General features: G+C 43.6%; 1 protein-coding gene across 1 annotated transcript in view; it reads right to left on the bottom strand.

The window, feature by feature from the left end:
- The window catches only part of TMC4 (transmembrane channel like 4), a 186859-nt gene that overhangs the window by 45686 nt on the left and 128346 nt on the right, over positions 1 to 12827 (bottom strand). The window contains exon 11 of the mRNA XM_018566084.1: positions 12385 to 12508. Coding sequence (XP_018421586.1) covers positions 12385 to 12508 — 124 coding nt within the window. The remainder of the gene's footprint in view (positions 1 to 12384; positions 12509 to 12827) is intronic.

The raw sequence follows: 12827 nt of genomic DNA, 5'->3' as shown, positions 1-12827 counted from the left end.
GCAGCATCGTGCCCTGAGGCTACCAAAAGCTACACCCAGCAGATTGCCAGACATCCCCGGGCTATACCGTATCCCCTGCACCCGGCGGAGATGTCAAAGAAAAAAAACCCGGCTCCCGGCGTAAAATGTTCAAAAAACTGTCTGACCTTAGACAGGGCTCCGTGATAATATGTGGTGACTTCAATATGGTTATGGATGCGTGCCTGGATTCTTCAAATCCTTCCAAACGACACTCACCAGATATGCAACGACTTATGTCTGAGGAATCCTTGTTTGATGTATGGCGATGTCTACATGCATCAGAAAGAGACTACACTTTTTTCTCAACCCCACACAACTCTTATTCTAGAATTGATTTTATTTTTGTGGAAAGACAACTATTGACACGGATTCATGATTCTAAAATTCACCACATTTCGTGGTTGGATCATGCGCCAGTGTCAATCTCTATCTCTGATAGCTCCGTATGTCCTAATATATGTCCTAGAATAATACAATGTCTATATGTGGCGTAATAATGTGTCCCAAATGCTTTTTCCTCCCAACAAACAGTTGATTGAAAAAGCAATGAAAGAGTTTTTTTATATTAATACCTCCTCTGTTGAAGATGTATATTGTTTATGGAATGCCCATAAAGCTGTTATCAGAGGACTCCTGATGCAAATCGGAGCTCGCACGAAAAGGCAGAGGGCCAGCCACCTCGCACACCTGCTCTCTCAAATTCGCACATTAGAAGTCCAAAACAAATCACACCCCTCCCTAAATACCTCCACAGCCATAGGTAAACTAAGAGCAGACCTTAGATTATTTCTCTTAGAACAGCATGACAACCAACTCTCTCGCTACAAAGCTAACTTTTATTCCAATGGCAGTAGAGCAGGGAAACTCCTAGCGAACCGTCTCAAATCCCAACGAGGGCGAACTAAAATCCCCTACATAATCCATCCAAAAACTAAGAAAAAGGTATGGCACCCACAAGAGATAGCTGACGCTTTCAGCTCCTACTATAGTGATCTCTATAACCTTAAAGACGACCAAAAAACTCCCCAACCCTCGGATGCAACTGTCCTTAACTTCCTGAATAAAATCTGCCTACCTACACTAACTGACGACCAACTTAACAACCTCAATACGCCCATCACAGCACAAGAAATCCAAAGCGCTATTAAATCTTTACGTACCAACAAAGCGCCCGGGCCAGATGGCTTCACTAGCGAATACTACCAAACCTTTGATCATATCGTCTTGCCCTACCTAACGCAGGTGTGCGAAAAGGCCTCCACCTCTGCCTTTTTTCCCCCCGAAAATGTTGACTGCTACCATTGTGACAATACCAAAACCGGGGAAAACTCCTGACTGTCCCCAGAACTTTCGCCCCATTTCACTTTTGAATACTGACTTAAAATTGTATGCCAAGATCTTAGCTAATAGGATAAACAAGGTTCTCCCCTCGATCCACCCAGACCAATCAGGTTTTGTTAAGGGTAGAGGTGCGCCAGATGCCACACGTCGCATTCTCAATATAATTCATCATGCCCATAGCTCCAAGACACCCTCTCTGCTTCTTGCTTTAGACGCAGAAAAAGCTTTCGATAGGGTGCACTGGGGCTATATGCAACATGTCTTATATAAGTTTGGCTTCTCAGGCTGGAAAATATCCGCCATTATGGCACTATATTCAACACCCTCTGCTCAAGTGTTTACATCGGACGCTGTATCTAAACCCTTTAATATAACCAATGGCACTAGACAAGGATGCCCTCTCTCCCCGTTGATATTTAACATGACCATAGAACCCCTAGCAGAAACCATTAGATCCCATACTCAGATCTCAGGCTTCCACTTCAACCAGCACCAACACAGGATTAGTCTCTTTGCAGATGATATTCTACTTCTCCTTTCCAACCCAGAAACCTCTCTGGCTGCAGTATCCACAGTATTAGATTCCTTTAGCGCAGTGTCATACTACAAAGCTAATAGCTCGAAATCTCAAATTCTAGACCTAGGTCTTCCAACTGCCAGTAAGATGATTCTACAATCACAATTCCCATATCAGTGGAACCCCACAGGCCTCTCATACCTGGGCACTACACTTACAAACTCTATCTCCATGATATTCGATCATAATTACGTACCCTTCTTAACCCAACTGCGAACCCTACTAAACAACCTCCATAGGGACACCTTGTCTTGGTCAGCAAGATTAGCCACCTTTAAAATTATTGCGCTTCCTCAACTTCTTTATCGCTATAGAACTTTGCCAATCCCCATCCCAATTAGCTACTTTATTAAAATGATTGCGCTTCCTCAACTTCTTTATCTCTATAGAACTTTGCCAATCCCCATCCCAAACAGCTACTTTGAATCCCTGCATACTATTGTAAGCAGGTTTATTTGGCAAGGGAAAAAACCAAGATGCTCCTTATCAACTTTGCGAAAACAGACGAGTAGGGGGATGGGATATCCAGACTTGAAAGACTATTATTTGGCCACACTTCTAGACCAACTTAAAGCATGGTTAAACCCGCAATATTCTAAACCTTGGTGCGAAGTAGAAGCCTCCTTTTTACCCCGGGGTAATACCTCTATTTACATACTATGCGACCTTATACCAAAGAATACAATGGACCGAATGTCGCCCATGACTAAAGCAACCCTAATCGCATGGCGCCTTCTCCGCACCAAATCGGAACATACTGAAATGTTTCATAAAATTCCCATTCCCGTAGAGGCCCTAGAAATCTTAATCCCAGACACTAGACTAAGAACGTGGATTCAAAAAGGTATCATTTCCCTTAGCGATTTATATATAGGTTCATATACTTTGGAAATGTAGGAACCTTACAAGCTTCTGGAAACAAATATTCAGCCGAATTTCATTAGTGACAGGTATCTTGACACCCCCCGAACCGGCATTAGCCCTATTATCGCTGGAAATAGACAAATTCCCCCCCCTCCCACAGACTTCTCATCTCCCACATACTACTGGCAGCCAGACTGACACTTATGCGTCATTGGAAAAGCATAACTTCTCCGAATATTTCAGAGACGATATCCATTATTAATTTACATTACACCTATGAAAAATGTATGTCATTCAGAGACGGATCTCATGTAAAATTTTGTAACACATGGAAACACCGGCACAACTAAATCTATAAAATACCATTTCACTACCTAATTAATGTATATTGATTTGATATGCAATACCCCCATCGGGCAGTATAATACTGTTCCTGCTTATGGCTCCCCTCTTTCCTCTCTTTCTACCTATTTCCCCTTCCATATTACTCTCTGCCCCTTCCTCCTCCCTTTTACCCAACCTCCCTTTTCCTAATTTCTTTCAGTACAATGTATGTATGTAAAATGAACATACTCTATTACACAAATGTTTTTCCTTTTGTGTTTTTATGCTTAACATTTAACTGTGCATTATTGTACATTTGTTCACGGTTGTACCTTTCAGTTATATGAACCCTCCTAAACTTTGTGAAATCCAATAAAAATCTATTGAAGAAAAAAAAAAAATGGTGTCATAGTAGACTCAGTTTCTACTCCAGTATACCAAATGGTGTTGGACACTGGTGGTTGTTATATAACTGTGGTGGCAGACATAGAAAATATAGCCAACACACTGGCCTGTCTGTATGCCCCACATGCCAACCATAAAAATTAGGGATGTACCAATACCTATACTAGTATTGGTATCGGGGCCGATACAGGGCATAAAATGCCCCGATTCTAAAAGGTAGATACTGGCCCTTTAAAATTTTAAACAAGTTCTGCTGCCTGAGTTCCCGTGCGTGCTGGGGACCTCAGGCAGCCTGCTGGGGACCTTGCAGTAGCTGTCCTTGGCACTGCCGGTCCAGCCATACATCTCCTGCTCCTCCTTCACGAGACTAGCACAGCACTGGACAGCCCTGCTCTCCAGAGCCGTACAGCGCTGGAGAGCCCGGAGGCCCAGTACATGCCTGTACAGCCCTGGAGAGCCACACATACAGCCCTGGTGAGATACAATCGCAGCCCTGGAGAACTCAGTGCAGGACAATAGCATGTACAGCCCTGGAGAGCCGCACATACAGCCCTGGTGAGATGCGATCGCAGCCCTGGAGCTCTTGGTGCCTGGCAATAGCCGGTACAGCCCTGGAGAGCCCCACATGCAGCCCTGGTGAGACCTGCATGCAGCCCTGGTGAGACCTGCATGCAGCCTTGGTGACACCTAAACGCAGCCCTGGGGAACCCAGCAATAGCCAGTACAGCCCTGGAGAGCCCCTCATGCAGCCCTGGTGAGACCTAAACGCAGCCTTGGTGGGACCCAAACGCAGCCCTGATGAGACCTGAACGCAGTCCTGGTGAGACCGGAACACAGCCCTGGTGAGACCGCACACAGTTCTAGTGAACGCTCGCAGATCCACTGCTCCACTTCTGAGTGACCCTCGTAACCCTTCTGGAGCCTGCCATACCCTCCTGGGAGCAGGTAAGTCAACTTTTCTACTGTGGCTGCCTATTGTTCTTCTCTTATTGGTGTATGTCACAGTGCTAATCAAATGGAATAGAGAATGGCAACCGACTATAAGGGACTACAAATCTCAGCAATCCATGATTGCTGGTTGCCATTCTCCATTGCTGTATAATTATGGATTGATGGGATCTGTAGTCCCCTATTGCTGGTTGGCATTTTCAATTGCTGTATAAGCATTGTTTGAATTTCAGTTCTTCATAATTATAAAGAAACTAGTATGTATTGTTTTAGAAGAAATATCACATATTCCTTGTGGTATCCTTGCATCCCTTATAAAGGTGCCCATACAACTTACAATTATCTGCAGATTTTCTGTGGTCAGATGGAAAAAGTGCAACAGATTCCTCCATCTATGCTAAGCTGTGTGGATGAAGGAACCTCCCACTGGGCCAAGCTTCAGTATCTTGCTAGTCGGCCCCACTGGCTGTCAAAATAACTGAACAATCTGATTGGATGCAGGCATTATTCAGGTGTTTTGAGAGCCACCGGGACCGACCAGCAAGATTACGGAAGTTTGACCCAGGTGGAGATTATTTCATCCACACATTTTAGTGTATAAAAAAAAAAAATGGTGTCATAGTAGACTCAGTTTCTTCTCCAGTATACCAAATGGTGTTGGACACTGGTGGTTGTTATATAACTGTGGTGGCAGACATAGAAAATATAGCCAACACACTGGCCTGTCTGTATGCCCCACATGCCAACCATAAAAATTAGGGATGTACCAATACCTATACTAGTATTGGTATCGGGGCCGATACAGGGCATAAAATGCCCCGATTCTAAAAGGTAGATACTGGCCCTTTAAAATTTTAAACAAGTTCTGCTGCCTGAGTTCCCGTGCGTGCTGGGGACCTCAGGCAGCCTGCTGGGGACCTTGCAGTAGCTGTCCTTGGCACTGCCGGTCCAGCCATACATCTCCTGCTCCTCCTTCACGAGACTAGCACAGCACTGGACAGCCCTGCTCTCCAGAGCCGTACAGCGCTGGAGAGCCCGGAGGCCCAGTACATGCCTGTACAGCCCTGGAGAGCCACACATACAGCCCTGGTGAGATACAATCGCAGCCCTGGAGAACTCAGTGCAGGACAATAGCATGTACAGCCCTGGAGAGCCGCACATACAGCCCTGGTGAGATGCGATCGCAGCCCTGGAGCTCTTGGTGCCTGGCAATAGCCGGTACAGCCCTGGAGAGCCCCACATGCAGCCCTGGTGAGACCTGCATGCAGCCCTGGTGAGACCTGCATGCAGCCTTGGTGACACCTAAACGCAGCCCTGGGGAACCCAGCAATAGCCAGTACAGCCCTGGAGAGCCCCTCATGCAGCCCTGGTGAGACCTAAACGCAGCCTTGGTGGGACCCAAACGCAGCCCTGATGAGACCTGAACGCAGTCCTGGTGAGACCGGAACACAGCCCTGGTGAGACCGCACACAGTTCTAGTGAACGCTCGCAGATCCACTGCTCCACTTCTGAGTGACCCTCGTAACCCTTCTGGAGCCTGCCATACCCTCCTGGGAGCAGGTAAGTCAACTTTTCTACTGTGGCTGCCTATTGTTCTTCTCTTATTGGTGTATGTCACAGTGCTAATCAAATGGAATAGAGAATGGCAACCGACTATAAGGGACTACAAATCTCAGCAATCCATGATTGCTGGTTGCCATTCTCCATTGCTGTATAATTATGGATTGATGGGATCTGTAGTCCCCTATTGCTGGTTGGCATTTTCAATTGCTGTATAAGCATTGTTTGAATTTCAGTTCTTCATAATTATAAAGAAACTAGTATGTATTGTTTTAGAAGAAATATCACATATTCCTTGTGGTATCCTTGCATCCCTTATAAAGGTGCCCATACAACTTACAATTATCTGCAGATTTTCTGTGGTCAGATGGAAAAAGTGCAACAGATTCCTCCATCTATGCTAAGCTGTGTGGATGAAGGAACCTCCCACTGGGCCAAGCTTCAGTATCTTGCTAGTCGGCCCCACTGGCTGTCAAAATAACTGAACAATCTGATTGGATGCAGGCATTATTCAGGTGTTTTGAGAGCCACCGGGACCGACCAGCAAGATTACGGAAGTTTGACCCAGGTGGAGATTATTTCATCCACACATTTTAGTGTAGGAATCTGTTGCACCTTTTCCATCTGACCACAGAAAATCTGCAGATAATTGTAAAGTGTTTGGCCAGCTTAAAAATGTTACTGCAAAGTCATAAGGATTGCAAAACATCACCAGAAAGGTAATCTATTGTCATGATATGTAGAAATTTTAATAGTATTGTCAACATTTCACTAGATACAACCAACACTAACAGACGCCATACTAGGGCTATAATAGGAATCTTAAAACTGGAGTAAAGAATACTATAAAACCGTGGAGAAACAGCTTGTCCTATATTTAGAAAAAAATGAATGTGGTGATGCTAGAGGGTAGATTTTCTACTGTGAATTAACCCTTTCGCTGCCACCGACGTAAGGCATAAGGCGGAACAAAAGTGTTCCCGGCTGGCCAGCTCAGTATGCCTTACGTCGGTGGCATTTACAGTTCTGCTATAAGCTCATGGTCGATTTAGCGACCATAAGCTTATAGCAGAACTGTTCAGCAGACTGTCCCCTTCAGAATCCTCCCTGGAGCCACCCCAGGGAGGGATGAGAGACTCCATGGATCCCCGCTGCTGTCCCCCGCTTGTAGAGTCTGTGGCAGTGGGGATCCGTAAAAAAAATCACCGGCGGAAGGGGCGGCTGGCCGCAATTCAGGATGGCCGAGCGGCATAGTGATCGGAGCCGCTGTCATCCTGTCAGTTTTTGGATGACAGCGTGGCAGCCGTGTGAATAACCAACCCGAAGCGAAGTGAGCCGAATGCCATTTGGCTATTCACTTCAGTCTTGTACAGCTGATTTCAGCCGTACACCGACTGAAATCAGCTGTACAACGGCTTGCTGCGAATGGGTTCGGGTAGGTCGAAGTGCAGAAGGAGTTTGACTTAGCTAATCCAACATCTGGATCGGCTTAGCCGAACCTCCGTCAGGCTACTCATTGCTGTTCGGCCTATTCTCATAGGGCCCAAACAGCAGTGTGTGAATAGCCGAATGCCGCCGAGCGCCCTTCGGCTCAGCTATTCTGCTCGGTACCTCTGTGGTACCGAGCAGAATAGAAAAAGTAGAAAAAAAGGAGAACATGATGGGGCGGAGCAGTGACAGCTAGCTCCGCCCAACTGTTTTCTATTGGATGGGACCAGCTTTCATTACAATGAGAGCTTGTCGGAGGCGGTGGTCATATCAAAGCCGGCTCCGACAAGCTCTCATGACAGTCCAGCGTCTCCTGGTTACTAGGTAACCAGGAGACGCTGAACTGTCATTACATACTGAGAACCCGTGATATCACTGTGAGAACCCGTGATAACACTGTGATATCATGGCGGTTCCGCCAGGTTCTCAGTGTGTAATGGCAGTCCAGCGTCCCCTGGTTACTAGATAACCAGGAGATGCTGAACTGTCATTACACACTGAGAACCTGGCGGAGCCGCCGTGATATCACAGCGGCTCTGATATCACACTGGTTCTCAGTGTAATGACACATCAGCGTCCGTGGTTAGCTGCTAACCAGGGGACACTGATCTGTCTCTGCATGCAAGTGGCCAGAGCCAACCGTGAGATGATGGCTGGCACCGCCAAGCTGTCAGTAGCAGGTTGTTGGTCAGCCGTTCCTGCTCCGGCTTTCACCTCGGCTCATATGTCTTCGGCTCGACTGAGCCGCTCGGCCAACTTCGGGAGCTGTACGGGCTCAAGTGAATAGCCCGTACAGCAGCCCTTCGGTTCTACTCAACCGAAGGGGTCCTGGGGCCGAAGCTAGCCGAAGGATCAGCCGAAGCTATGGCTAGATCCTTCGGCAGCTTTGTGAATAACCCCCATAGTACTATGTGTCCCCAGTTATGAATGAACAGGCTGTGATTTACATCACAGCCTGTTCATTCATGAATTTCTGAATGGGGAGTAGCACTCCCTATGGAGGCTTCTCCCCATTCATAAACTGCTTGATAGTAAATATTTTACTATCAGCAGTTTCTGAATGGAATGGGAAGCCTCTGTACTGAGTGCTTCCCATTCATTGAGTGCTGAGGCTGCAGAAAAAGAAATTGAGGATTTGGTGTCCTCAATTTCTTTTTCTATTTCAAAAGGGAAATGTCAGGGATCTGTTTAGACCCCAGAGATTTCACCGTAGCCCCCCAACAGTAAAAAAATAAATACAAAATGATTAAAAAATAAATTAAAAATTAAAAAAAAATTAAATAAAAAAATAAATGAAAAATGTAAAACAAAATAAAATGATTTTTAAAAAAATAAAAAATGGTGTAAAAAAAAACTAATTAATAGGAAAAAATTGCAAAAAATGCAAAAATGGCTTGGCCAGCTGATTTGAAAAATGTTCCGGAGGGCTTGGCAGCGAAAGGGTTAAAGGAACAATTTCCAAGCCACCAAAACCTGTGACTGATCCTGCTAATATCCATCACATCTCTCTTGAATATGGCCTTATGCTACAATTCTAGCTTCATGTACCTTCAAAATCCTCCCACTACTGGTGAAAGAGGACCAGGTGGGCTTTGTCTGCAATAGACAAGACAGAACATAACTCAACAGAACCTAACACCTTCTCTGCTCTATGCATTTGATAGGGTACATTGAGGGTATTTATGGCTTCTTACAAAGATTCGGATTGATGGGTCCAATATACAGTATACAGCAATCATGGCTCTCTATTTTGCATTTAGTGCCAAGGTTTACAATTCTGGTTATTTTTCCCTAACTGTTTCAGATATCTAATGGAACAAGGCAGGGGTGACTCTACTTATTTTTGCTCTTGTGATGAAGCCACTGAGTCCATTAGAAATCATCAAAATATACACGGCGTTAAGATAAGATGTACTGTACATCTCATACAATAGATTTTTATGAAGATGAGGTCATCTTGGCATACTTGCATACAATCTGGTGTATTCTAAATGCTGTGGAGCAGCCAATTGATTACCACACATTTCTGTGATTCCGCCAGCTATACTGCTAACTAGAATCCTTGCGTTTTCAATTAGTGCCATGTCTTTGAATACACTCTCCCAGACAAATGCATTGTTCATATTTCAGGCTACTTAATTTATAGAGTTATGGATGTGGGACAAACTCACACCCTTTGGCCAATCATTTTTGAAGATGTTACTGTACCTGCGGTGAGGAAGGTTCTTGTCTTCCTCACTTGTCTTGAAGTACCCGTAGGTAATATGGATTAGCAGTTTCTGATGGCTGGGTTGAGGGTTAGGATTTCCAACACCAGTGTATTATCGCTATTGCAGAAGTCCAAACACAACATGGCTGCAGCGAATAGGGCTCATAAAACGGTCCCTGGGGTGTTGGTAAGGTCAGAATATACCAGTATATTGTACATCTGAATGAAGCTTGAAGTGCATACTATCAAAAAAGATCATTTAATATCCCTGCATCTATTTTTTTGGACTTTTTTAGAGATGAAACCTAATCCATCTGATCTCTGGAAAATGACAATCGATTGTAAACAGTTTTGCACCTAGCAGCATAGAGTCTCAAAAGATGGCTTGCCCCACAGAGGTGACAGTTGCCATAGGCCTACAGGACTTGTCAGAAACTTGTTGGCAGTTAGGTGTTAATTTAGATACAAAAAGGAGAATATACAGATTTTTGCAAAGAATACTAAAAATACCTACAGGGCAGACTCACCTTTACTTTTCAGGTTGCTGCTACCCACCAAATCGTGTATATCAAAAACCAAAAGAAGTAGGAATAAATAGTACTCTGCTGTCTTCTGTGATATTTAATAGTTTATTGGTAACAAAAAAAAGTTTTTTTGTAATAACGGCCCTAGAAAACTTGCAGTGAGTCTACTATGGGCCAAATGCCACCATCATAAAACACACCAATGGGAGTATATAAAAACAATTTGCAGAGCCATTCAACCTGTGAAACTGTGTGAACGTTTGTTCTGTGCAAATGGAGGCAAGAACAAACATTCTTAGTATATACTCTTTTCAAGTTGAATATAACTTTAGGAAAATATTGCATAATAGACCATTAGATGGAGCTCAGGGGCATAGGAAATAAATACAAATTTCCTATGCTCCTCAGCTCCCCTACGACCTTTAGTGGAGTGGCTACTAGAAATTTTGTGTAGCCAGAGCTGTAGTCAGTCTGACTGCATTATAGTTGGCATTTATCTGGTTAATTCCAGGTGTTATTACTATTATTATGGCGGCATATGATTACCTTGTATAAATGCGCAACTGGTCTACATAGTATACTTAGTAGACATTTGTTCATTTTAAGGTGATCACAAAAGACAATCTGATGAAAAACAGGTGGATGGAAGTGAGTGGTGGTAGCATTTGCCAATTCAGATATGATTCAGCTTGTGTACCTTGACTGGGGTTGTGGGCAAATATAGGTATTTTTTAGGGATATACATAAATATCTTACAAACTACAACTTCATATAGAAATCTTCATTGAGGATTGCAGCTAGCCACATACAACAGTGAGGTTTTCAGATACATGCAAAGAAAACACAAAGGACAGCACCCTCTCCTAATGAAGCATGCTAAGGAACTCTGATGAAGGGGGTACACCCCAGAAACATGTTAGTTGCTTAGAGCTTCCTAAGAAGCAACAGCTGACTGGTCCAGTGGATGTAGTTCTTCGTATAGCTACTGCATTGTGGTGTTATGAGCCTTTTTGGAAGTGGATATTACATCTTATGCTTATGATTGACTGTGGTTTGTGAGTAATTATTTTTAACCATTTTTTATATATTTGTTTTAATAGACATGCTTCAAGGGGAGAGGGCGCTGTCTTTTGTGTTCCTTTGTATTCTCAGGGATGTGGTTAAATAGTGACCCATAGAATACAAGAACAGCATAAACTAAAATTTCTGTGTCCGAATTTATATAAACTAATTGTTATATATTTCATTATAAGCACCATACTACATTTCTATTGATGTATATGTTAAGCTGTGTATGTGCTGATTGTACATGAATCTGTATATTAAATGTTTAAAATGCCACCCTTTCACTGTTCAAGTAAGAAATAGGCTATGTAGTATCCCAAAAAATCAGAATCAGAAAATCCCATCCTCGGTCCCCAGTACTATACCACTACCTCAATTTTAAAGAACTCCAGAGAGTTCTCCTTCCGGGGAGCGCTGTCACAGCTGGCTGGTTCCAAGGATCAGGTGAGTAGAACTATTTTTTTTTTTTACCTAGAGCGAAATGGACACTTAACCATTGCAGTGTGGGGGTATTCCCACTGCAAGAGTTAATAATTTTTTTGCCACAGAGTTCTGGTTTAAGTCAGCAGAAGTAATAGAGTATTAGAACTTCCATACTACTTGTTGATAAGACAGCCCAGCCCCCACCGCACAGATGTGACACTAATACTTATACCTCTATTGCTGTAAAATATAGGAGAGTAAAGGTGCCCATACACCTTACAATTATCTGCAGATTTTCTGTGGTCAGATGGAAAAAGTGCAACAGATTGGCCCAGGTGGAGATTACTCCATCCACACAGTGTAGATGGAGGAATCTGTTGCACCTTTTCCATCTGACCACAGAAAATCTGCAGATAATTGTAAGGTGTATGGCCAGCTTTGGAACTTAGAATGTTGCTACACATATTTCCCTTTGGAGGGTTTGTCCACACTGCTTTATCAAGTGGATGTGCGTGTTAGATGAATAAACAGCTGATTGAGAGTCTAATCATGTCTGATTGGTGTCCTAACTGGATGCAGTCTGCTACCAATTTAATGAACATTTATGTGTTAAAATGTTTACTTAGCAGTCTTACATGGTTATCTTCATAATTATATCCACATTTGCATTTTTCACTTTCCTTATTTCCACTACAGGTGATATTGTCCCAAAGAGAATAGAGCAGCATTCCCAGACTGGCAAGGCGAAGGAACACACACCTGTGAAGAGAGAATTGTGAAGTATAACGCATGATTCTATCTAGTTTGTATTCCCTATCCTGCTAATTTTAAAGAAAAACACTGGTGAAGTTAAAAATTGATAATTGCTATACAAACCATTTTGCATTTCCTTTCAAAATGAGGTGAAGCGCTCACCCTCAAAGGAGCCACTGGAATACACTGGTTCTTCTGTCCCCAAACTAGGATTTACCGCCCAGATAGGATCCACAGCACACCAAAACACCTTGTGAAGTTTTATAAAAGCTTTACTAAACAGAATGAGGGGAATTTATCAAAACTGGAGCAGACAAAATCTGGA

This window comes from Nanorana parkeri, unplaced genomic scaffold, assembly GCF_000935625.1.
Source record: "Nanorana parkeri isolate BGI_ZX_2015 unplaced genomic scaffold, ASM93562v1 scaffold915, whole genome shotgun sequence".
Taxonomy (NCBI): Eukaryota; Metazoa; Chordata; class Amphibia; order Anura; family Dicroglossidae; genus Nanorana; species Nanorana parkeri.
The sequence above is the reverse complement of the archived record's forward strand: the minus strand, read 5'-3'. Positions and strand labels throughout refer to the sequence as shown.